At 44.9% G+C, this 26,837-nt stretch overlaps 1 protein-coding gene across 4 annotated transcripts; it reads right to left on the reverse strand.

The window, feature by feature from the left end:
- Positions 1 to 1,083: 1,083 nt before the first annotated feature.
- On the reverse strand, positions 1,084 to 21,284 carry CLTA (clathrin light chain A). 4 transcript variants are annotated; one of them, XM_059411326.1, is made up of 7 exons: positions 20,937 to 21,284; positions 15,504 to 15,541; positions 13,427 to 13,544; positions 8,428 to 8,539; positions 3,647 to 3,700; positions 2,512 to 2,547; positions 1,084 to 1,524 (listed from the first exon to the last, which is right to left on the reverse strand). In XM_059411326.1, the coding sequence occupies exons 1-7, from the start codon at positions 21,151 to 21,153 to the stop codon at positions 1,353 to 1,355; spliced, it is 747 nt and encodes a 248-aa protein (XP_059267309.1). In that variant the 5' UTR covers positions 21,154 to 21,284; the 3' UTR covers positions 1,084 to 1,352. The 4 variants fall into 4 exon arrangements, with proteins under 4 accessions (XP_059267309.1, XP_059267311.1, XP_059267310.1 ...); XM_059411328.1 differs by lacking the exon at positions 3,647 to 3,700; XM_059411327.1 differs by lacking the exon at positions 2,512 to 2,547.
- Between the last annotated feature and the right edge of the window lie 5,553 nt (positions 21,285 to 26,837).

A 26,837-nucleotide genomic window follows, 5' to 3' on the forward strand; every position in this document is an offset into this window, starting at 1 on the left:
GTGATTGCTTAAGATTGTAACTGTAAACCGCTAAAGGGAAGGACTGTGCGAAGAGGCCAGAAACGTGACCCAGATCAAAGAATGCCCAACTAAGCAGCTTGGGGTGGGGGTGCGACATGGGCAGAAAAGTAATAAAAGGTTCCAACCCCCTCCAGCCATAATTACCATGGGAGAAATGACGGGTTTTCCTTCTTGCCCATTCCCACCCTTCTCCCGAGTGGTTATTACAGGAGTTTACATCAGTCTCCAACCTGGAAATTCAGGTAACTAAGCAGATTTGACTTGGCTTTATAAGTTGCTCAAACCATCGCTTCTCGGCCTTTTGGCTAAGATCAAGTGTAAGTTGCTCAAACCATCACCTAAAATGTGATAGGATGAAGACAAGTGTTGAAGCCTGAACGGCGCACTCTTAGTGGTACCTGTTGTGTAGATCAGTACAGTCCAGAACTTTCTGTGATAATGGAAATATTCTCTGTGCTGTGCAGTTGGGATGCTACCTAACCACATGTGGCCACTGAGCATAGACGATCTAAGGCTAGAAATGTACTTTTAAATTTATTGAAATAACACATGTGCTTAGTGTATTGGCTAGTAAGGCCTACTTGAAGGATCTGACAAGTGAAATAGAGCAGCTAGGGCTGGCATCGACCCCAGTGTGTACTGTGGGAGTCCAGAGTAATGGGACTAGCCACAAAGTAATGCCACCCTGATTCGGGTTTACTGGCTGAATCTGAAGGAATGATAAATATCCAGAGAGAGCCCTGTTGGAAAGTACTATCTAAGACCTTAAAGTAGGGGACAGTGACAAGTTGTCACTTGAGAAAGGTCTTGGTTGGTGAGGGATTCCCAGCTCTCCCTCAGCTGGGCAATGAGAGGTTACTTTTAGCCATGGAACTCCCTTTTTCAAACAGACTTCCACAGACTCCTACTATAGATGGTTAATAACTGGGAGCTCTCTCAGTTCAAGGAATGGGTGGACATTCAGTGGCTGTGCCAAAAATAGGAAATAATAGGAAATTCTTCATCCTTCCCAATCTCTCTCCAACCTGCAGCAGGTCTTGAAATCAATAATGCAGCCTCAGGTTTATTGTTTGAAACAAATTTATTCTCAGAATGCACAAAAGTAGAGGTTGAGGCTACCTTTGGGAGGCTTCCCCCCTCCTCCCCCTCCTCTCTGACTGCCAGGGAGAACAGAGTTGAAGGAAACATGCAATCACAAACAATGATCAACTCTAAAGACAAAAAGGTTTGGTCCAAAAGAACTCAACATAATTAATCCAATTACTGTGAAGAGCTTCACTGAGTAGGATTAAGATATTGCAGATGTAGTGTTTCCACAGGGGGGGGGCTCTTCAGTGCACCAAGGGGGCCTGCTTGAGGGAGATGAGGACAGAGCGCATGCGGGAGACGTCTTTGGCCTGCTTGCTGGACTTGGGGTTAAAGTCACACAGCCGGGCCACCCGCTCCCACTCAGTGCCTGGGGACGACTCGTCTATGTCGTTTACAAAGGCTTCTTCTGCTGCCCTGGAAGCAACAACAAAGTATGTTGGTTTAATGCAGAACCACTCACATGAGCTACCTGACGGCTACCTGGTGACAGAAGTGACCGTCTCTTCGTGCCTGACTTCCTGGCATTCCGGTTTTCCAAAGAGAATAGCCCCTGGCTCAGGTCAGACTCGGGAGCAGACACGCGGCCAGTTCTCCTAGGCACAGGGTGCCTGGACCACTGTGTAAAATGTTGGAATACAGGTGTTTGGTTCAGGGCTCACTCTCTCTCTCTGTCTCTGCTGATACAGAGCATTAAAAAGCAAGTCCTTAGCCAGCTATAGCCAGCTATGCACTGCCTTCATCAGCAGGAGCAAAGCAGCAGGCTGGTCAAGAATGTGCACTGTAGTTGATGTTGGGCTCTGAGTTTCAAGTGAATCGAGAGACTTCTCAAAAGCCCACTGGTCATTGCACGATAGCCTCTGGATTTATTCCTAAGGCCAGAGAGAAACAGGGCAGACCAAAAGGAATTCAAGACACAGCTCCCATGCGAGCAGGCGCTAGAGACTGAAGCCATTCTGGAAGGGGATTTGTTAGGACATTCTCCAGGTGAGCTGCAAGTTGGCCATTTTCCCTCCAGCCAGGTGCCTTGGGCCGCTCAGGGCACGCTCTGGAAGGGGGCAGTGCCTAATGGCTGAAGAGCCCATCAAGGTTAGCTGCTTGGGGGTAGGATGCTGCTCCAACATTCTTTCACATCAAGGTCAGCCCACCCCCAGTTGGGAACTACCTCGTGGGAGCTACAGCCTGAAAGGACAGTGGAAAGAGGAGGGAAGACACACTATATTCATCTACTCCAACAAGCATCACGGGCAAAGCAAAAGCGATGGAGATGACTGGTCTGTGGGGACGGAGGGGTGGCACTCTCACAGGGATGGCCGTGGCAAACACTGCTGAAGCCCGGAGCCACTACAACACTGCGACTTCATGGCACACACAGTGAGGGGCAGTGAGAAAGGTTTACTTAACTGTTCTAGGCTGTAGCAAGGATGGTTTATGTTTGTGCTTAAAGGTGAAGAGAAGAAAAGAAACGAGAGAAACTTTAGGTCAGATATAGAAAATGAGAATGAGCTCAATGCAGATGGTCAGTAAGCTAGACATGCCCTTGCCACTCCGTCTACACTTGGGAACGTGCAGCTGGCTTTGCTGGGCCACCCTGCTGCCCAGCAAACCCAGACTCGACCTTTCCAGTCTCCATTTCCACTCCAGAGAGAATGTGCAAAAATCAATCCAACACCACCTGTAAATCCAGCATTTCACAAATCTCACTGCAAATGCATCTGGGGACCCGGGAAACTCCACTCTGTATTCTAAATGGATGAACATGTCGAGGTCACAGGCCCTAAGAAGCTCTACAGACACGAACCTACCGTACACCCTTCCCGCCAGTTGTTCTTCCCTCTACCCCCATCTCCCTTGTATCAAAATTGAGTACTATTTTTTCAGGAAACAGCAAGAACGGTTTCCAAGTTGTCTTCGGCAATACTGTTTTGAAAGTAAGAGTCCTTAAATACCTTCCCAGAGAAGATTCCGTTTTCTTGGGGGTGGGGGGAGCCACAGTGGCCTAGGCTTAGCTGGGGCTTCTTTGTGCCCAAGTGGGCGAACATGCATCAGAAGCTGGCCACTGAACAATTTCCACCATAGAGAAACAGTTACAGGACACCCCCACCCCCGCAAAGTGAGACAACCTCTGCTCCCAAGGGAGAAGCAACCAACCCCACATGGTCTTCCAAAGAACCAAATGGAGAAAATACTGCCCCCACTGGCTCCCAAGCAGGGAGGCGGCAGTGGTGGCAGCAACAGATTAAAGGGCCACCCCAGTCCCAAAGCCTTTCCTGACAAGGTCGCAACGACCCACATTTTAAAAGGGAATCTGCTTCCTTCCCTCCAAAACCCCAAAAGTGGAAAAGAGGCTCAGTTAAAGGGAGTCACGCTTCTGCAAGACAATCGATGAATCACACCCCCAACCTTCTAACTCTCAGGCAGCCCCCAGAGTGCCAATTTGAAATCATTTAGAAAGCAGAACAACTTGTGACATTACAGGAGCATTAAATCTAAACAAAAAGTAGAATCAAAACAGGAAAAAATTAGTTTTGCAACATACACATAACCAATCACGTCAGCGAAGGGTTGTTTGTAGAAAGCTTCATCTGCCACCCTAGACAGCAAGAGGTCCAAAAGGCAGGCAAGCAGGCAGGAAAAAAGAGAGAACATTGAGAAGCAGAAACATCTCAAATCCGTAACACAGGCACGACTGTGCTCCGGGACGTGGCTCCCAAGGCTCTGTGCTCACCCAGCGAGGCTTCAAGCACCGGAGACCCTGGCAGGCAAGGTTCCCACTGGCCTTCCCCCTGGGGATTCTCACAGGTGAGCCCTGCCGAGTCCTTCCCGCCTTCTCCCAGCCACAGCGAGCAGGTCTCCTGACACCCACTTCCAGTAAGCCCTCGCAGAGCTACTGCGTCCATTCAAGCCGGTCCTCGACCCCAATAACCTCGGGCCCAGTGTTCTCACTGACACTTTACAGGTAAAGTAACAGGAGACCTGGACTGGCAGCAACCAGTTCCGGAAGTGGCCCCGGAACTCCCAAGCAAACCTGCCTGGTTCTTCGCACGGGACAGAGTGTGGCTGCCCCGCGGCTGTGCACTCGGGAGGCTCAGTCTTACTGGACGTCAATGCTGCCAGACACCAGACCGGCTACGCCTGGTAGCCAACTTTTATCTTCGATTATCTGACTCCTGCTGTCCTGCCCTGACTGAATGAGATCCATTATCTGCATTCTGGGAACAGAGGTGGTCATTGCAAAATCCCCACCTTAAAGGAAAAACTTGCTGTACATCAAGTGGTCCGGTGGAAAGAACTGCAGCCAAGGGTCCTGGCTCTGGCTTCCTGTCTGTCCCTGAAGGTGCTGATCTGCTCAGTCCATGCCAGACTGGACTGCTGTCACAAGGTATAGCCCGGGACCAGAACTTCACTTAACCCTCTTACAACACCAGAAATGGGTCAAAGGGGCAGGACTCTGGGACAAAAAGGAAAGGGGGGCACATCCCAGGTATAAAACTTTCCACCCCACGCCATCCACTGTGGGTGGGCAGGGGACCTCCCCCACCCGGGAGTCCTACCCTGTCTTTTGCCAGGTTGGTTTGGGGTATAGGAATAGAAGGGACATTTTTAAGGACAATCATGCCTGCTTATTAACCTAGGTGCCCTTATTTATTTGGAGGGAAATTCTAGTAATTTTATTTCAGTTTATTTTTAAACTCACACATAGCCTTCCTTCTTTCCCATTTTGGTTTACACATAGGTGGTGATTTGTGGAAATTTAAAGAAAGCAAAAAAGAACAGCCTGATTTTAACTCTGAATCAGCAAGAAAACAGAGTTGTTTGTGGGCAGACTGAGTGGGCAGGAAAGGAAAGGCAGGCGGGCTTGTAAACCCATAATCCTGTTAGTTTACACAAGGGGCGAAACATAATCAATTTCAACTTGTGCTTGCTCCTACTGAAGAAAATAAAGGCTGAATGACTATGGCCACAGCATCACTAAGACAACAAAAGCTTGAAAGGCAGGCTTTCCCGCCTTTGCAGCTAACCCCAAGACTACAGAACTCTCAGGGACAGCATAGCACCACCCAGGCTACAGACAAACAAAGCAGACGGAAAACCCTGATCACCACAGGCAGCCCCTCTACCTGTATGGTCTTCACCTGACAGAGGGGTCTGACAGCAGCAATCCTCAGGGAAGCCTGTGGGAAACGGGGGCTGGACTGCAGGGTGCTCAAGCAGTGACCCACATTAACAGTCCCCAGGGGGCATGGAAAAAAATGTCTGCCATCATGGAAAACCAGGTTCCCCAAACTTTTTATAGAGTATCTTGGAAAAAAAAAAAAGTATCTTGAAAAAGATACACCAGAGCTCCCTGTGAAAGGGAATGTTTCTGTCACTGTTTGTAAGGGAAGATGGTCTGGGGTTGCTCTCTGGTCAACACTCTTCTGACTGGCTCCAATGGAAAGTTATTTTCCCCACAGGCTGTCACTAATAATTCATGGTTCTTGTACAACAATATTTGGGCCTCAAGTTGGGACAAAAGGAAGGAGATAGAAACTGCAGGGGCGGGGGGCACCTGTGTGGCTCAGTGGGTTAAAGCCTCTGCCTTCGGCTCAGGTCATGATCCCAGGGTCCTGGGATTGAGCTCTGCATTGGACTCTGCTCAGCAGAGAGCCTGCTTCCCCCTCTCTCTCTGCCTGCCTCTCAGCATACTGGTGAGCTGTCTCTATCAAATAAATAAATAAAATCTTAAAAAAAAAAAAAAAAAAGAAAGAAAGAAAGAAACTGCAGAGGGACACCAGACTACAGATGCCATGAAGGCAAGATCAGCTGTCATCCGCCCACTGCCCAGTACCGTGCCTGGCACAGATGTGCTCCTGAGGTTTTAGGTTAGGGCATCTAGAAGGCAGGAGGCCTGATGATCCACTCCTAGAAATAGGCCCTTCCTCCCCACCACATCATGTCTTCTCTCAAACTGCTCTGCCTTAGCGTTGTGGGCCCCTAAAAAATCCAGCAGCAAAAGTCACTCAGAGGAAGACACATGCCTGAAATGAGCACTCTATTTTCTCCTGAGATTCACTATTTACCTACAGACAGTTCTTTCAAATATGTAAACGGACTTACTGATTTAGTCCCATGGGACACCGTTTAGAGAGTCAGAAATGGAGGGGGAGGGCGCCTGGGTGGCTCAGTTGGTTAAGCGACTGCTTTTGGCTCAGGTTATGATGCTGGAGTCCCAGGACTGATTCCTGCGTTGGGCTCCCAGCTCCATGGGGAGTCTGCTTCTCCCTCTGACGTTCTCCCCTCTCATGCTCTCATTTACTCTCTCTCAAATAAATAAATAAAATACTTAAAAAAAAGAAAAATGGAGGGGGAGTGGCAACAATGTCAAAATCTCCAGGGAAGGGGGAAACCATTGCAAGTAGTCCCCCATGGTAGCTCAAAGTGGCTCCTGCCCCAGCCCATGAAGAATAAGTGGAATCAAGTGTCAAAACCATTTCTTCTATCCCGGAACCCTGGTGACAAGGGCCAGTGTGCCACTAATTTGACAGAGTCCACCCTATGCTTCAAGGTTTCTGCAAAGCAGGGAATCTGGTTGGGAACAGTCCTACATTCTCCATGAATGGCAAGTGTAAGTCTCTTCCCCTCTCTGGAACCTGGGACGTTCATCTAGGAGACCATCCAACCCACCCTTCTACAATTCTAAGAGCAGTACAAACGCCCTAAATCCATGCCTGGAGGGACTAAACCTGGGGGACTGATCTCCTAAGAACAGGTACACTTATTTGGTCCAAGGACAACAGATGCTGTTCAGACACCCCTTTCTTTACAGAAAGGGCCACGGTTTAGCAAAATTGCCATCAGAACCCTATTCCCAACACAGTCATTTAAGTCTTAGAATCTATATATCAGCTTGTCTACACATCAGGGATCCCGAACAGGGAGGGTCAGCCTGATTCTACCAAGTACTTCAGGGCAGAATGACTCATGGGCAACTTGCTAGGATAAATGGGGCCTCACACAGAGCTTGCACAAAGCACCCACTCATCCCCCTTTAGATTTCTGAACTTGTACCTCAGGTCAATCATCTTGAATGAGCAGAGAATAAAGCAGCCTGGACCTGTCAGCACTTGAAACTGATCACAAGCTCAGGAGAAGCTCCGGTAGCGAGTGCCCCGGCCCTGAGCAACTCAACACCGAGAGCAGAGAGCAGCCCACCGCACTTATCACAGCACTTATCCTGGAACCTGAGAGGCACGCCTAGAGAATCCATCCCCCACTGGGCACGGGCTCCAGCCCGCCAGATGCAAGGATGGCCACCAAGAGACAAGTAGCTGAAGGCTACCGTACACGACGGTCCAGCTGTTCTGCCGTCGCTGCCCTATGCTAAACAGCACAGGCTGGCTGGCAAAGCAGTCCACTCCCTCTTTTCCGGCACATTTCCAGCTAAGAGCTGCCTGAGGCAAGAGCATGTAAACTACCTTCTGCCTCTGAGGGCAGGATCCTAAGGCTCTTTATACTGAAAACTACCAATACCCCAGGCTTGGTCTCGCCGCTCTTTCCTGTGAGGTAGGGGAGTGACCACGGAGGGACAGCTGGGCTCCGAATCCCCCAGGACGGGCCAGCCCCCGGCCTGCATCAGGGCCAGGAGTGCTACCTCCGCCTTTCTCTGAGCTACTTCCAAGTGGACTTTAAGCACAGAGTAATCAAGACCGCAGGTGCTGTGAGAGGGGCTGAGAGAAAGAACGTGATTTCTCCCTACAATTGCTCTTAACCTTCACTGAGCGAGCCCATTCTGAAGAGCATTTTTTAAAAATAGAGTTTTTCTCAGACCCCTTATTTCTGCAGTCACCATTTTGGAACATTCTCGGCTACCCAATGACACACACGTTTCCCTGCTACTGGACCCCTCTGTAAAGCAGCTTTCAGAAGGCAGGGCTGTATTTAGGGGATGCAACATGACCAAGTCTATGATCATCTGGAAAGTACTGAGATCCTGCTATATTTAGGAAAGTGGCCCTTCATTTCAGGGTTACATTTCCAAATGTGGAATGGATCCATGAAATAACTTTCCCTTTTGCTGTTTTGTACTATTACAAGCAACGTGAAGTGACCAAACTCTCAGGTGAAGAGCTAAAGTCACCACAGCTGGAGTGGCTAAAGCACAGGCTGAATTATGCTCCTATGACCCAAGAGACTTGCAACCTTTATGTTTCCAGTACTTTTTCCAAAACCCACAGAGACATTTCACACTACAAGAGGCAGCATGTGAGAACTATGCTGGCTGTCAGAAATGAATGTGATTCCGTCTCGGAAAACAGTGCTAGCAGCACAGGGACTGACCTGTTGTTTGCTTTTGTTTTCTGTAGCTGCTCGTCCTGCCTCGCATACCACTCTTCTAGCTCCTTTATTGCTTTTTCTTTCCACTCTGCTTCTTGCTTCCGAGAATTGGCATCTTTGAAGGGAAGGAAAAGAAACACAAATGAGGCAAAACACAAACTGAAGTTTGCACCATCAATTTCTTTGGTCTTATTAAACTTATGGGGTGTGCAGGTTTGTGTCCGTGTCCATGTATCCGTGTGTGTGTGTGTGTGTGTGTGTGTGTGTGTATTTTGGAGGGACAATAGGAGGGAAGACAAAATCCTACTTTCCGTATTTGTACATCTAGTCTCTTATCCCAGTGATTCTATCCAAGTTGTTTCACGTTTTCTCTCAATCCACTGACATCTTAGTGGATTCACTTGTTTTGGGGTTTCTTCTGGGGGTAGGGGAAGATACCTAGGAAAAAAGCCTTTGGCAGCACCAACTAGGGAAAAAGCAGAGGATTCTTTTTTAAAGATCTGAGAGTGCACATGCATGAGAGCCCAGAAGGAGTAGGGGAAGGCGGAGGGAGAAAGAGAAAATCTCAAGCAGATTCTGTACTGAGTGTGGAACCTGACTCGGGGCTCAATCCCAGGACCCTGAGACCATGAGCTGAAATCAAGAGTCAGGTGCCCCACCGACTGAGCTACCCAGGCACCCCAGGAGGATTCTTTAATACTTATACTGCCAATATTAGTTCAGGATGGACTTTTGATATTAGATAATCTTTCAACAAAATCTTCTTACAAACTATATTTAACACCCCAACTCTGCCAATCGATGGTTTTGTAAAACACAAGGTAGCACTCTCTTAACTGAACATGGTAGAAACACTTCTATAAAGCAGAAACCTACTGTTGAAATAACCAGAGAAAGAGAGGGTTCAGGAACCAGGGAAGAGAATACAGATGTTAAGAGTTGAAGGGGACCACAAAACATCTATTCCTGCTCAGATGCAGAGTGAGTCTGTGGCAGAGCTAGGACAGAATTAAAAAAGCTCTAATGGAGGGGACTGCAGGGGGCTGAGGTGGAGTGGTGGGACTCATTAATAGTTAATCAGAAGGTTCTCGAATGAGAGAAAATACAAACTTAGGAAGTTTTCCAGACTGGATTCTCAAATATGACAACTAGCTAAAAAGACCAAGTCAGTAGATAGCAAGAGACAGAAATGCAGGTCAGGGCTAGGGCTGCAGTGGACATCTGAAGTTACCCTGAGACTTTACCTGGAACACATTCTTAAGCATCCTCTCTGGCAGGTATTTTATAATAGACAGACCTCTCATTTAATCTTTACAACAATCCCGAGAAGGTCAACTCTAGATCCATGTTCAGCACTGAGAAAAACTACAGCTCAGAGAATTTCAGTTACCTTTCCTCAAGTGGCTAAGATTCAAACCAGGTCTGACTCTGAAGCTTACCCGTTCTTACTTCATTAAGCTGCATCCAAAGAGAGGAATGGAAAGGAAAACAAAACTAGAAACAATCAATCACAAGACGGGAACAGAAGGTGATCACCAGAGATCCAAACAAGAGTTTTGACAGTGCAGAGCCAGAGCCCGACCTGTAACTAGCTAGCATCATGGAAGAGGAGAAAGCAGTGGTGGCAACAGTGAGTAACCTCTTGAAGGGAAGCAATTAAGCACTTTGGGGTATTTTCAGGGCCTTTCCAAGAACGTCTTACAGTAACAACCTGCAGAAGACTTGGTCTGTAGCTACTGGAAATAGCTTGTTAGCAGCTAGAAACTTCCTCAAAGTTTCAGATTATAAAGAACTTGTACCTTGTTATTTATCAGAAGGTGACTGATCTTTTTTTGTTTTTTTTTGTTTTTTTTTTTTGAGAGAGATTGGGAGGGTGCCCACAAAGGGGGAGAGAAAAGAATCTTAAGGCTACACGCCCAGGATGGAGCCTGACACGGGGCTCAATCTCACAACCCTGAGATCATGACCTAAGCCACCCAGGCGCCCCACACAGAATTCTTTTATACTCAGATTTTCACTGATAAGTCAAGTCTATACAACAGACTTGTAATATGTGTCTGCGGCACTAAGGAGAAGTAGAATGGAGGGTGCTAGAATGCAGCAGGATACACTTTGGGCTGCCAGTGTATGTGGACAAGAAACCAAAAAATAGGAAGCTTGAAGATCTTTTTCAAGGACGCCTGGGTGGCTCAATTGGTTAAGCTGCAGCCTTCAGCTCAGGTCATGATCCCGGGGTCCTGGGATCGAGTCCCACATCGGGCTCCTTGCTCGGCGGGGAGCCTGCTTCTTTCTCTGCCTATGCCTGCCTCTCTGCCTGCTTGTGTGTACTCTCTCTCTCTCTGGCAAATAAATAAAATTAAAACAAAAAAATCTTTTTCAATAGTGGTGAAATCACTTCTGAAACATTACTTTTTGACTGGGTATTTCCTTTCTTTGTAGTCTGAAAATGATTATTTTTTAAGTTTTAATATACTAGGAACAAAATAACACAGAAATTTACTCTGAAAAATTAATCTGTAACCATCTGCACAGACTGTAGTTACTGCATAAAAACCATCCCTTTAAATTTTCTTGCTTTTACAGATTTTTTTAAAAAGCTGATAAAAAATTTAGAATTCTGGGACGCCTGGGTGGCTCAAATGGTTAAGCATCAGCCTTCAGCTCAGGTCATGATCCCAGAGTCCTGGGATCAAGTCCCACATTGGGCTCCCTACTCAGCGAGGAGCCTGCTTCTCCCTCTCCCTCTATCCCCTGCTTGTGTGCTTTTTCAAATAAATAAAATCTTTAAAAAAAAATACAAACAATTCTTAAATGCTTAGTTCAGCAGAACAAAGATCCAAGTGACAACATGATCTTCGCATCTGGGCAGAAGAAGAGGGAGGGAAGGCTGAAGAGTTCCCTTAGAGAGCAGGGAGCACAGACGGCCGTCTTCTCGAGCAGTCCTTGTTACTGTTCACGGAAAATAAATCTCTGAGAACGCAGTCACCAGCTAAGCTGAAAACCATGGTTCTCTATTTTTAGCATCTTGTGCTTTCTTGCAAAGAAAAAACATGAAACTGAAGAAACACCTAGTTCACAGACCAATTTAATTCAATTGCAAAGCCAAATGTTTGTAGAAAAGCATCCTGAGTTAAGGAAACAACACTTCATGGAATATTCCCAAAGTGCCCAATCTGATCATTGGGAAGGGGGGGATTATTCCAGCTACCAAAGTGACCTAAGTATACTCTCTTCACGGGGAAGACAACTTCGCTAAACTTTGGGAAAAGAGAAAGGCTGGGTTCTGTAACATGACAAATATTAGTACCAGCGAAGTCCTGCCTTTTTGCCCGCTCAGAAGAGACACACAAAGAAAAAGCAAAGACTGAAGCTACCAGCATCATGAAGACAATGTTCATCTTTTTAAAGCACTATCGAATACAGTAGCTACTAGCTAACATGTGGCTATTTATTAAATTAAAAACTCAGTTTCTCAGTCATTCTAGTCACATTTCAAGCTCTTAACAGACACATGCGGCTAGTGGCTACCATACGGTACAGCACATCTGTAATATTTCCATCAAAGAAATTCTACTAGACAGTGCCACAAAGGTTCAAAGTGTGCCCTTTATTCTGAAAGCCACATAAGTTGGGCTGGAGAGAGAACAGATTGGGCACTAACTGGGTCATACTTCTAGGTGTCAGTTAACCCCATATAACAAAGAGTCAGTTTGTACTAATTCAATGGTTCCCAAAAAGGACTAATAATGCTGACATTGTGCGTACAAAGAACATCATTATTTCCAGATATACCACAAAATATTTAGGCATGAAATGGATGATGTATCTGCAAGTGGATGAGAAATGGGTGTGAATAAAACAAACAAACACACATACATACATGCTTCATTTACATACAGAGAACTCAATATGGCAAAAATGTTAATCACTGATCTAAGGGAGTATGCACAAGTTCATTTTACTCTTCTTTCAACTCTTTGGTGTCTGAAATTTTATTTCAAGTTTTACTAAGTAATCTCTATACCCATGTGAGGCTCGAACTCATGACCCCAAGATCAAGAGTTGCACACTCTACCAATTGAGCCAGCCAGATGCCCATGTTTGAAATTTTAATAAAAAGATGAGAAAAGAATACCCCACGGCTTTATTTCCACACTGTGCCACACCTCTGCAACCCACTTATGCACAGATGCCAAGTCCCATGACCCTGACCAAAAGTGACACTCCATGTACACAGATCTTCACGGAAGGCCAGGCCGGCTGGCACTGATGTCGGCGGGACGGCATACACTATATGCAAGGCGGCTGAAGGATGCAGGGGTACGGACCACGAGGCAGGGCAGACATAAGTGGAGTTCTGATGCTACTGCTTCTTTGCTGTGTGATTCAAAAACTTACCCTAGGATTCTCACTTTCCTCACTCACAAAAACATACAAACTTAACTTACAGGGATAGTAGAGTAGGAAAATCAAGTTGTACGTGTTTCTTAACATACTTCACATTTTCTTCTTAAAGCATTACCTTACATTCAGCCTAGAAATGATAAACGAACTCTGAAATCTCTCTTGCGGGGACCTTCAAGCTCACATCCCTCTCTCATAAACACCATCTCAGACGAACCCTGGAGTTGCTAACACTGATCTTACCCCACGGACTAAGAAACAGACTCTGTGAGGTTTGAACTACCAAGTGCCCATAGCTAGGAAGAGTTAATAAGGCTGGGCCTTGAATCTACTTTCCTTGCTCCAAGCTCAGGACTCTGCTCTGCTCTTCCCGAGAGGATGCACTTGGTGGTGGCTCTCTGAGCTGCCCTAATCCTCACAAAATGGCCTGTGATTAAGCATCTCCCTGTGGGTGACCTTGTAACCCTCAGGCTGCAGAAGGTATCTTCCCAAATATTAGACAAGGACATTATGGCTAATTCCAGTTAAAAAGGGCTAAGAGTCAAGGTCAACTATTCCACTGAAAACAGACACCCCAAGACAGAAAAAGATTCCTTACCGAGGGCTTCCAAGCGTTCTGTTTGCTCTTCTCTCCATTTACGGATACTTTCAGGCTCTGATTGCAATCGATCCACTTGTGAAATAGCTGCATAACTGTCTGTTGGACCATTACTCTCCTTAACACAAAACACAATTGTGTTCTATCAGTACCAAACACACCTTCCCGAAATGCGTATCCACTGCAGGACACCCTGGTCACGTGCTGATGACCGTTAGCAAATGTTAGAGGATTATCTTAAAAAAAAAAAAAAAAAAAAAAACCACCACCACCTTATGTGCTCACAGGGAGCTCTCAAAATGACTGCACACAACCTTCCACTCTGCAAGGAAGGCGGAGTGGTTGTTACCCTGCCTTGTAATACCTGGGACAGAAGTGGGAAAGAGGAAAGCAGGGGAGCTGGGCCAATGACTTACAGTGTTACTAGTTTTAGTTTCCTAACTTGACACGCAGCTTATGTGGGATCTTCAAAGTAACAAAGGTAAAATACACTGCTCAGCGAGGCTCAGGAGCTAAAACTTCTAAATGCTATCAAGAGCACCTGATACCATCTAATATGTGAATTCTGGGTATAAGGGAGTCCAAAAGAAAATGTACAGTCACTAGCCACACTGAGGGAAAGAATAAAAAGGCAGGCAAATTAGGAGTTATGAGTGTATGCATGGGGGTGGGGACAGGGACAGATTCTTCATAGTGCATAAGGTCTGACAGCTAATAAACTGATACAACTCAAACAGATTTTAATCTTTAGAAGATTTTTCACCTGCTGAACTAGGGAATAAATTCCAGGTTCACCCAACCAGACTATAAAGAGAGAATTATTATTGAAGTATTAGTAACTAACTTATTGACATTTTCCATGGGTTAGCCACATAAAGGCTTTATCTCCCAAACAACTTGCAAAGTTTTTATTCCCATTTCACATTTGGGGGGACTAATCTGGGGCACAGAGAAATGACATGTCCAATTCACAGCTAGTAAGAGGTAGAGCCAGGATCTAAAACCCATACTGTCTCACCCTAAGGGCTAAGCTCTAAAGCAGGCACTGGAAACCAGAGTCCAGACCAGCTGCCTGTTTAATTAAATTCTACTTAACACAGCTGTGTGCATTCGTTTATGTATGGTCTATGGCTGCTTTCACATTACAGCAAGAACAGTCTGACACAGACTTTATGACAAAGCTTAAAACGTTTACTATCTAGTACTTTACGAAAAAGTTAGTCCATCCTTGGTTTAAACCAATTAGACTAACATCCTTCCTGCCAGTTAACTGGTTGAAGGATGGGCAGAAACCCAGGTCTAAACAAAGCATCATGCTATTTCCCCAGGCTGTAGTGACTATTTCCAGATGATCCAGAAGGAAATGCAAGACTTTTGCTGAGTGGCTGGGAGAAGAGGAGAAACCCCCACCTTGTTCTAGATAACATGACATGCACTTGAGAAGCCTAGAAGTGCTGTAGTCATTTGACCACCACGAAAAAAGCTTGAGCACAAAAATGCATGCTTAGCAAGCAGAGCCAGAGTCCTAGGGAAAACGAGTTAGAGTCCTGGTTCAAGGACACTTCATTTATGTATATATAAACTGTTAAAAGACTTTTTGGTTTGAGCTAGTCTGAGTTGGGCGGGCAACTCAGCACAGTGATACAGACGGGAGAATAATGGCAGTCACCATGAACTCCAACCCCCTCCGGGTTCAAACGCTGGCCCCAGCCCCACCGCATACCAGCTTTATGACTTTTAGACTACTCTGTGCCTCAGTTTCTTCATCTGTAAACAGGAACAACAGTACAGGACCCCCAGGTTGTTGAGAGTATTAAAGAGTAAATATAAGCAGTGTCTGACACAGTGCATGGCACACAGTGTTTAAATTAGCCACTGCTATCCTCATCGCCATGAAGGCTCATTTCTTGAAAATAAAATCAGCAATACTAGGGCCCGATCAGTAACATTTTAAAGGAATGATTAATGTCACTTTTCAAATCCATTTTAGCAGATAACATATCCAATTCTAATAAATTCAAATCACAGGAAAGGAAAACGCAATCACTATCTTTTAACATATCAGAGCACTCTGTACCTGGTAGTACTCGCCATTCATCACTCCATCCACAGCATCTGCAAGACAAAATTTCAGTCAGTCAGTCAGGACTCGTCAGATGCTGGGCCAGAGCATTACCGAGTGTAACACAGTACTATCCGCTGCAAGTACTGAAGTTATACTAATGTTATCCTGGTGCTACACACAGGACAGAACAATCAACAACTTCCTGTTTAATGAAACCAAGATGTACTTCACCAAAATGTTGACAAATCTATACCAAAACCCCAATTCAAAAGCCTTTTGATCTTTTGCCCTAGAGAAAGAACACATGGATGCCTGGCAGAAGAGTCTCACAGAGCAACAGTGTTTCTCTATGAAAGTTCTGGAGAAGGCAAAAGAAAAGTGGGGCCTGGAATCATTCTGTGAGCAAGGACATGCAGCTTCGTGTTCAAACCAAGGTGCTTTTTTGGTAGTAAGGACTCTCCATCCTGTGCCTGTAGACCTAAGGGTCTACAGTTGAGACTTCTTGAGCTAATTCCTCTACACCCCTTGAACTAGTCTGGGATGGTTAAGATCTGGACATACCAAATTAAGTCAGTATTTTCAAGGATTTAAGTTACAAAAACTCAAAGTGTGATGTATGATACAGTCTTACTGGTACAATTTGTTCATGAGCTAAATGATAAAGTCTATCTGAAGAATGTGGAAATGTTTTTTTAATAAGAGCTAGAGACCATCAATCCATATAGTACAAAATGCAAAATGGTGGTCCACTGGCTGAACATATTTACAACATATACTATCAAGTCAGAAAATTTCACACATTCAGGATGTCTAGGTTTTGGGGCGAGGGCAGGCAGACAGATCTGGCAATCTTGGGCCTGCATGAGAGGAGGGCAGCCTTTACATACAGCAAGGTCTGGTCTATCTGCGAGGACCTCCCCATCCCCCCCACCTTTTTTTTTTTTTTTTTTTAAATTACTGTGTTTCAGTAATTCAGTTATCTGATCAGCCAGATAAGCATGTGTCCTAAGCCCTGCCCTGACCAACAAGCTATTGTGAAGAGGCCATCGGCCATCTGTCCGGGCTGCCCAGCATCCCTCAGGGGTGCTGCTCCGCCTTCTTTCCAAGTCTCCATACAGGCATCATAAAGATTTAAGCTTCTGCCTACACATTCTGTACTCTGGATCTGTTGGTCCACCAATATTTACTACGTACCACCTAGGACTTGCATTACTTTGTCCAAAAAAGATTTTTTTTTCCCAAACTTATTAGACAGGGTAGCATAAGGAAGATGACAGAGAGTTGCACCCAGCGCTCAAAAAACTAATAGAAGTATTTGGGGCGCATAGTCAATTGCTCCTCAGTAATAAATCCCTTCATCTAGAACTGCTAGCACAGACCATGCCAAGTGGGCAGCACTGGGAGCAGCCTGGCACAGAGCTTCGGTGACACCATTCTGGTCACCCTGAAGACCCTCCAGTAGACAACCTTCAAGATACAGACCCCTGGGTCACAGAATATATACACTTTAAAGATGTCTAAATACAGACCACTTGTCCCTCCTTTAGTGTCTCATTTATATCACCATTACCACATGACTGCCCCATTTTTCAGACTCTTAGTGATACTAAAGACTGAGTTTTAGGTTTTTAAATTTTTGCTGGGTTGACAGCAGGGAAAAAACTTAAGGTGACTTTGTCCCGCAAATCTCTTTTTCTTGTGAGGTAATCATGTAGCTGATGTTTTTCTTCTTTACTGAATTGTCTTGAGTTTTACTCATTTTTCTATCTTTTGATCTTTATTCACTCTGTATTATTTGTCCCCTCATATTACAAACATTCCCCCACTGTCACTTTATATGGTTTTTTCTGGTACTAAAAAAACCAGAAATGTGTCTCTCTAATCCACCTGGAATTCATTTTTGTTTAAGACAAAAAAGAGTGAGATAACTTTGACTCTTAGAGCTTATAATGGCTAGCTAGTATGGCCAGGCCTAGGCCTAAATTCTGGTTAATATATTACATTTAACACACCAACTATTCAGTTAATATATTCCAGGCCAGGGCCATTCCCAAAAGGAGAGCCTTTGATCACTATTCTATACACAAAACTAGAAGCAATTCTCATCCCATACCTCCTTCTAAGTCACATGCTTCCTGTCCTTTAGGACTGAAGACTCATCCAAACCCATTGGCAAGTGCTTTGAGCTTCTTTTAGTTACTGTACTGATGTACAACTGGCCCAAGTCAAAGAATTGTCTGTTGCTACAAAACATGCAGAAAGACATCTAGGGCCTTGACTGATTAGGACAACTAGGCTAAGCAACCTGACACTCCAGAAGGAAACTTCCTAAGGCATCTCAAAGGCCAGAATAAAAGTAAGTTTCCTAAGAAGAAAGACATTTTGTCCCAAACCCACCTTTGACTTCCCATGGTGCCCATCCACTGGAAGTCAAGCAGAGGTGGGTCTGAATTCCAGTAGAGACATATACTAGCTTGCTACCTCAGGAACACAGCTTAACTTCCATGATCATTTCTTATCTCAAATACGATGCTATCACGTAGCCTGCAGTTACCCCGTGGATCAGCAGCTACAGAGAACCAGCACACCGTAAGTGCACAATACTAATTAGCAAGCATGAAATTTCCCTGAACTTCTCTCCACCACTGCTACCAAGAAAATTACTCTCCTCCTCCAGAAGGCTTTCCTTTAATTCATGTGCCTCTTTTCCTCCTCCAAGGACAGACGTGTCAGAAACAACAAATGGTGCCTCACTGCCATACTCTCTCAGTAGCTCTTTAATCACCTCTTTTTCTCCTCCCTCCTCAGCCCTTGTAATTGAGGGCTTTTCAACAGCTCTACACTAATGCTGCCTCTCTCCTGACTACCTACTCCTCCACAGTATCTGAGCCACTTCACTCAGCTGGTCACCTCCCACCTCTAAACTTACCTCTCTTCTCCAGATCTCCTAGCTGAAGGAGTCATCCAAGGCTCTATCCCTCTGGTTTTTGCCTGTTCCCATCCTACATGGGAGTTCTCCCCAAGACTGCAATTCAATCTGTTTGCGTCTCCTGACGACGTATCTCTGTATAGTAATACATCAGATATAGGGCTCCCTCCTAAATCTTTTTCCTCAGCACACCCCAAGGCCTACAGGCTTTGTAATGCCTTCCTAAGAGTACAGCCAGGTACTGTGGCAGTAATATGTACTGTGTAATATGTACAAGTACTGTGTGTAAGCACTTTATAGGTACTAATGTAATCCTAGTAACCCTATGCGGTATATAGCTGTACCTTGTACAGATGAAAAAATCTAAGGCAGGGCAGTGGTGGTTACCTAAGTTGCCCGAGACCACAAAGTTAAACGTACACTCAAGCAGTCTAGGACAGCACAGAATGTCAACACCAGAGTGCCTCTTTTCAAGGAAATAAAGTGTCCAACTAGTTCTCTGATCCCCAAAGGAAGTGCTGACCATGCACTACTGCCAACCTCAACTACACTGTCAGAGGTCTGGCTTTAAATCACTGAATGCTTAGTTCACTAAGAAAGTCCTTCCTAGAAACTAAGTCAGCAATCATCCCTTCCTTCCCTTTGCTGAAAGCTTAATGCACAAGGGACCTGTGTATCCAACTCTACCCTCCCCCCTTTACCTCTCCAAACTGCCCATCATCAAGATTTGTCATTTCTCTACAGGACTCTTGGACCTGTAGATTTTGTTCATTCCTTTGTGCCTGTCTACTATGTGCCAGACACCCTGTTAGGCGCTGGGATTACAACTGTAAGCAAGAGTAACACTGTCCTTGAATCAGGACACTTTTCTAATTATGGGTCTTGACTGTCCCAACTCTGTCCTACCCAAGGCAGCCACACCACCTTTCAGAAATGACAATCTCTTGTCCTGTAACACCCCTGCTGAAACAACTGCCAAGAGCATATGGTACAGTCTACGGGTAGGGAGACTGGGGGCAGAGCCAAGAACTTGTCCTTTTTTCTTAAGCAAGTCATTTCTCCGCAGGACTCAAATTTTCTTGTATTAAATGAAGGAAGGAAACTAAGGATCTAAGAAGTAAATTTTATAATTCTCAGGCAAATGTTAATAAACACCACCCAACAAAACCCTATGGACTTAAAAAAGCCAACTTCATTTCCCGGCCAAAACCCGGTTCAGTCCAACCTGCTTGCTATGATTCACATTTTCAGGTGAATTCTATGTTCTTGTGTAAATTCTTATTTGGGACTAATCTACTAAGGAGGTAACATGGTGCAGCATAAAAACTCAGAGGCTGCAAACGAGCATTCTCCCTACCCCTACTTACAAAAACGGTTCTGCCTGGCTGGCATAGTAATTTGAGATTTCTGAATCTGAATGCTTTCACAGAGTACAGCAGGTTTCTCTCATTTATGTTATCTGCCTGGCCCCTTGAAGTTTGAGGTTAGAGTAGTACAAACACTCCTATCTGCCCCACCAGTGCCCTATTCTCTTTTAATTAGACTTTTTTTTTTTTTTTAAGTAAATGCAAACCCAGGTCTCATTTCTTCCAGCTAATTTCCTACTTCCCCATTCTACTGAATAGGTCTCTTCTACTCATCTTTTCCTCCCACTGTAATTCGAAGCATCACACACAGGTAAGGCATTCAGAGGTCAAACTGGCATCCTACTGCTCATTTTTTGTTGTTGTCTGTCTTTTCTTGATTTTGGCTGGAAAAAAGGCCACACTACATTCTCTATCCGATACCTTTTGGAAGAACTAATTCAGACTAATCTTAAATACTGCTTAGGCAACACTGCCTAACAAAGCTGTAGCTAGAGGAAGTAGAGCTCCAGAAATCCCGACATAATCCGCTGGACAAATGGTAAAACTCTTTATCCTTCTTTGGTTAGAGTTTCTTCCTCCAGGATTAGACCATCTTCCTTGAGTTCGCTATTCATGCCTCCTTTCCTCCCCATAATTCAACATTCTGTACACCTGAAGTGCTTTCAAAGCTGAACTGCCTTGCCATTTTTGTTTTGTATATATCTCAAAAAACGATACTACTATTCTCATTTTTTTTTTTTTTCCTGCCTCCCTTTCCTAATAACTGGTTTAGTGCAGGGCTCAGGCTTGCCTTTTAAGTCTGGCCCAACTGCGCCAATGCGGCTGTGTTTTAGAGGCTAGGCTCAAAGCACAGCAAGCGCTCAATGAAAAGTTCCTGAAATGAACCGGCTTCTTCGAGCTCTTCAGCCTGACTGACACCCTATTTTCTTTGCTTTCTCACTCTGCCCCGTCCGAGAGCTCAAACATTCATACCACCAAGGAGGCTCGCCGAACCTAGGTTTCTGCTATGACTGGGCTGGGGTCTCGTTTCCTCCTTACACTCTTAACGTCCAGGTTCAGCAAGAATCAAGAGTTCAGAGAGCCCTCAGACACACTCTGGGCTGAGTTTCTATAGAAGCCCTCCCGCCCCAAACGCGGCCGCACTCTCACCCGGACCCCCTGGCGGCTCGCCGTGCGGTTGGGGCCCGGGGGCACCGCCGTCCAGGATGGCGAAGGCCTCGTCGTTCTCGATGCCCGCAATCTCACTCTCTTGCTGCGCCAAGAAGGCCGCGGCAGGGTCTTCTTCGCCGGCACCGGCCACCCCATTCCCCAGCGCAGGGCCGCCGGGAGCGCCGGCAGGAGCACCGAACGGATCTAATTCAGTCATGGCGGACAGTTCAACGGCACAGACACGGCGTTGAGAGACAAGCCAACCGACCCACCAACACCGCGCCCCGCAGCGGCAGCTGTGGCGGCGACCGCGAACCGACGATAAGCGGGAGGGAGAAGGCGGAAGCGGAAACCCTGCCCCTATATCCGGTTGGTGTAGGCGGTGTTGGAGAGCCTAAGGGATAACAACCAATCAGAGGACAGATTTGGTTCAAGAACTACCGAATCAGTAGGAAGAAGGGCGGGCCCCCGAGGAAAACTCGTGACTAGGGCCGCGGCGGCTTCGAGGGTGGTGGTGAACGCAGCAAGGCCCTAGGGAGGCGGAAGTGGCTTGATTTAAAGCGGCCTTCCCCGCCTGGCCTTTGGGGCGGTCTTGACCCCGGACTGCCACCTCTGAGGAGACTCAAGTGCCAAAGCCGGAGGTGAGGTGGAATGAGGACGGCATCGATCGATCGATCGGTCGACTACCAAGGAGGCAAGCTATTTAGGTTTTCTGAACCCACGTTTCCTCGTTTTCAAATGGGAACGAGCATCCTGTACTACTTCCCTCCCAGGCTCCTTGGGAAGACTGAATCCTTTCACGGCCTTGTACTGGCTTTATTAAAAAATTTGTATGTGTTAATTCATTCACGTAGTCTGGATTATTTTCCCTTGTAGAGCCGCCTGACTTAGACATAATTGATTCAAATCTGCTCTGATTTTTCTACCCCTACCTTATCTTTATAAAAAGGCTACTGTCTCTCCTTTCCAAAGCTCTTTTGCAGCCAGGACACCTTACCAGGGCTAGAGAGAAGTTTCTAGAACCGGAACACTGTGCGTAGGATCACTTAGAAATTTCATATGGAAACAGGCACCTGCATGGGGAAAGGAATAATCACGCAGGGAGAGAGTGGTCAAGAAGAAACCCAGGTCTCCTGGGTACCTTGGTAATGGTAACAACCTCTTGTAAGTACATATTTTGTCAGCTAAGGAGAGCAGGAGCTTTCTCTAAAATTCCTTCAGTATTTTACCTCAGGGGATGTTGTCTACACCGTAGAAAGGATAATGGGTGATCACAGTTAACTGTGGTCTTGCCGAGATAAGCAGTGGCCAACAGGAGGACCTTTCTCCTTCACCACCACTCCCTGAAAAGGAAGAGAGCAAAGACCAACCAACCGGAGGTCAAAGAAGTCTCCAGAGATAGTCAGCAAGGGACAGGAAAGTGCTTTTTAAAATATGCATGAATCTTTAATGACAAAAAGAGGTAATTATTTGTTTAAAGGGTGGATTTTTAGTCATTTTTAGTATGGAACGTAGGACAGTTTTGAAGAAAAACATTTAAGAAACTTAAAATTTTAGTGCCGGCACTGTACTGTTTTCTCCTCCCTCTTCTTGTTTAATGCTCATCCCTAACATAAATTATCAACAGCATATAATGTAGTTTCATGCTCATCTTTTCTTGGAGACCATCTCTCCTGTCCTGGGCGTAGAATAATGGGAAAGGAGGACCATGAGAGAGTCCAAAGACAATATTGGATGCTCACAGCAGTAGTAGCTGAGGGACAGATGGCACTCGCTCCTGAAAATAAATGGATACAGCTGAAGGCAAGTGTGGAGTCAACTCAGGGAGTGCTTGATTGCCCAGATGAGGATTATTCTTGAATTTCAGGGGCTGTGAGGGGCCTTTGAAAGACTTTAAGCAGGCAATGACTCAGAACCCTGTTTTGAAAGAATCTTCTAGCAGCTCAGGCATATGCTCAGTAAGCATATGAGAGGGTTCTGAAAGCAGGGACATCAGTTAGGAAAGGTGCTGCAGTGAACCTGCAGTGGTTTGGGAGAGGACAGGCCGAGGACGGTATCTCAAGAACAGAGTAGTGGGCTCTGATGGAAAGAAAATAATGGAGGTAATGTACAGAAAACTTGGTAACTGACAGCACTTAGGAGGGAAGACATTCACAGCATATATTTTTTAAAGATTTGTTACAGAAAGAGAATGTGAGCAGGGGGAGCGGCAGAGGGAGAAGGAGAATCTCAAGTAGATTCCCTGCTGCTGAGCCTGGAGCCCACCACGTGGGGCTCAGTCTCAAGACCTAGAAATCGTGACCTGAGCCGAAAGAAGCTTAACAGACTGGGCCACCTAGGTGCCCCCACAAGCAATATTTATAGCTCAGAAAACCACAAACAGAAATAGCTACAACAGGAAAAGCCAGTTGAGTAGGATGAGGCAAGAGATAAGACCAAGACTTCAGTGTAGCTTCTTAGTGAGCCCAAGGGAACTGTGAGATAACTCAGGAGGCATTCAACAGGATATTGGAAATCAGTCTGACATTTAGGAGTGGAGGATCTACTTCTAGCAATGGTGGGCAGAGTTCTGCCGCTGAAAATAACTAGAAAAACTGGGCAAGAAGTTTTCAAAATCTGAGGGCATCAGAGGACTACCAAAGGAGTAAGAAATTGTGGGCCCAAGTTCTAGGAGGAGGGTAGGCCAAGAAGAATGATCCTAATATTTCCAGCCACTTTTTATCTCAAAGAGGTTGTTCTAAAAGCTGAGAAGCTGAGTAGGGCTTTCGGTAAACAAGGCTGGGAGGAGGGGGCGCCTGGGTGACTCAGTTGGTTAAGCGGCTGCCTTTGGCTTGGGTCATGATCCCAGGGGCCTGGGATTGGGCAGGCTCAGCAGAGAGCCTGTTCGTCTGTCTGCCCTTCACCCCACTCGTGCTTTCTCTCTCTCTCTCAAATAAATCTTTGGGGCTTGGGGGACAAGGCTGGGAGAAGAAAATAATAGAGGGCTTACCAAAAAGGAAGGACCCTGATAACTGTATCAGGTTTTTAGTTGGGCTCCTGCAGGGCTACACAGTTGGAATCATGGTGAAAATTGACTAAATCACAGCTTTGAATCCTATAATTCCTTGATTGAATTAAAATGATCCAGGCTTTCTAGTGTCTTTAGCCTAGAGCTGCCTGCCAAAAGCAACAGTAAATTCTCTCCAATAGAAAAAACTTCATCCAAAAATAACTTAAGCATGAAAAGACAGAACGTGCTCAGAGACATTTTGAGAGACAGACTTAGAATAGAAATTCCAGAGCAATCAGATAATGGATTTATCAGACCTAGGTTTTAAAATAGCTGTGATTAGGGCACCTGGGTGGCTCAGTGGGTTAAAGTGTCTGCCTTTGGTTCAGGTCATGATCTCAGGGGCCTGGGATCAAGCCCTGCATTGGGCTCTCTGCTCAGGCTCTGTTCAGCAGGGAGTCAGCTTCACACACCCTGCCCCCCAGCCTGCCTTTCTGTCTACTTGTGATCTCTAGCAAAAAAAAAAAAAAAAAAAAAATCTAAAAATAAATAAAATACATAAAATACCTATGATTGAGTTAAAGAAATTAAAATGGAGAATTTCATTGCTGTGAAGTGTGTAAACCTGGCGATTCACAGACCTATACTCCCGGGGCTAATACATTATATGTTAATTTAAAAATTAAAAAAATAAAATAAAGAATTTCAACAGTTTAAAATGTGAGAACTAAAATTTATAGTATTATTAAAATATATAGTGTTATAAACAATTCAGTGGATAAATTTAATAGTGGATCGGACTTGCCTGAAAAGAGAATTAGTGAACCAGAAGATAAAGCACAGAATATCCAGGCTGAAATACAAAAAGGAGCATAAAAATTATATGGGATATGAGGAATAGGTTTTGGGTTGCTTTCTTAAGGTTTTATTTCAGAGAGAGAGAGTGTGTGTGAGCACGTGTGCTCACAAGCGAGCAGGGGTAGGGGGCTGGAGACAGAGAGAATCTCAAGCAGAATCAGCGCTGCTGGCAGAGCCAGATGCAGACTGAGTCCCATGATCCCAAGACTGTGATTGGAGCCGAAACCGAGAGTCAGAGGCTCAACTGACTGAACCACCCAGGTGCCCCAAGAATAGGTTTTATAAACATGTAATTTTAGCTAGAAGGAGGAGAGAGTATATATACCTAAAAATGAAATTAATGGATAATATACCCCATATATATATATATTACTGGGTCATATGGTAACTCCCTGTTTAATCAGTTGAGACATTGCCATAATGTTTTCCAAAGTGGTTAAACCATTTTACATTCCCACCAACGTTGTATAAGGTTTCCTTTTTTTTTTCACATCCTCACCAACACTTACTTTTATTATAGTGATCCTAGTGGGTATGAAGTAGCATCTCATGGTTTTGATTTGCTTTTCATTGGTGGCTAAAGATACTGAATATCTTGTCATGCACTTATTTACCATGTGCGCATCTTTTTTGAGGAAATGTCTATTCAGATCCTTTGCCCATCTTTTAATTTTTCTCATTTTTTTCTAATTTTTTTGCTTTTTGTTGTTGGGTTGTAAGAGTTCTTTATATATTATAAATACAAGTTCCTTTGTCAGATATGTGCTTTCCAAATATTTTCTCAATTGTGTCTTCACATTCTTGATGGTGTCCTTTGTGTTTCAGCCTGGATACTTCTCTGCTTTATCTTCTGTTTTTAAACTTGATACTGGTTATTTGTGTTTTTGGAGTAATATCTAAGAAGCCATTGCCTATCCAAAGTCATAAAAACAGGGCGCCTGGGTGGCTCGGTTGGTTAAGCAACCGCCTTCGGCTCAGGTCACGGTCCCGGAGTCCCGGAATCGAGTCCCTCATCAGGCTCCCAGCTCCATGGGGAGTCTGCTTCTCCCTCTGACCTTCCCGCCTCTCATGCTCTCTCTCACTGTCTCTCTCTCAAATAAATAAATAAAAATCTTTAAAAAACAAAACAAAACAAAACAAACCAAAAACAAAGTCATAAAAACACTTATGTGGGAATGATTTTTTTTTAATTCAAAATCTGGACTAAAAATGGGGTCACTGAAAATGTAAACATAATATAAGGATCAAAAGAAGGTATGCAAACAATTATATGTTAATAACTTTGAAAGTTTAAATGAAAAATTCCTAGAAAATGTAATTTTAAAATAACACAAGGAGAAATAGAATTGAATATTTCTATAACTAGTAAAACCAGTTTAATAAACCAAAATGCTTCCCACAAAAAAAAAACAAAACTCGATTTGCCTTCATCAGTGAAACTTGTCTTCACATATTCTTCCATTTTTTTTAAAAGGGAGAATTTTAAAAGGGAGAAAACACTCCAACTGATTTTATTGTAAGCACAGTCTTGATACAAAACCTGAAACAGACAGTAAGGGAAAGGAAAATTACAGGCAAAATCATTCATGAATATAGTTGAAAAAACCATGAGTGGGAGTGAGATGGAGTAAGCACATTCTTCCTGGTCTTTCCCACTGAATGCAGCTATAAAACCTAGCCAGAATGCATGGAGCAGAAGCTATTTGAGGACTCTGAAGAGTAAATAGTGGCAGGCAAATTGGGAAAAAAGACCAAAAATATGAAGCACTGAACTGGCAATGAGTTCACTAGTTTTTATCCTCTCGTTCTTCTGTCATCAGGCCTCAAATAGAGGCACAGTTATGAAAGTGGATGGCAGGCACAGTGGGCTAAGCAAAGCTCTAGTTTTCTGGTGGAGAGCCAAAAAGAGGAACCTCAGGGAAGTGAATAGTACAAGGGAGATCACAGAGAGGGAGTAGCTTGGGGAAGTGACCCTGTAAAATTGTTTAAAAACTTCTGGGCTCAGCCCTGAGCTGTAATTAGGTTTGACCTGGTCTTAATCAGTACCTAAGACT

Source organism: Mustela nigripes, chromosome 9 (assembly GCF_022355385.1).
Source record: "Mustela nigripes isolate SB6536 chromosome 9, MUSNIG.SB6536, whole genome shotgun sequence".
Taxonomy (NCBI): Eukaryota; Metazoa; Chordata; class Mammalia; order Carnivora; family Mustelidae; genus Mustela; species Mustela nigripes.

Bases quoted from the DNA above. Each gene is read 5' to 3' on its own strand.
- CLTA (XM_059411326.1), bottom strand. From the start codon at position 21,153: ATGACTGAATTAGATCCGTTCGGTGCTCCTGCCGGCGCTCCCGGCGGC. The intron at 13,545-15,503 runs GTACAGAGTGCT...TTTTGTGTTAAG, and splicing joins TGAATGGCGAGTACTACCAG to GAGAGTAATGGTCCAACAGA. The intron at 2,548-3,646 runs GTATGTTGCAAA...TTCACCTTTAAG, and splicing joins GCTGACGTGATTGGTTATGT to CACAAACATAAACCATCCTT.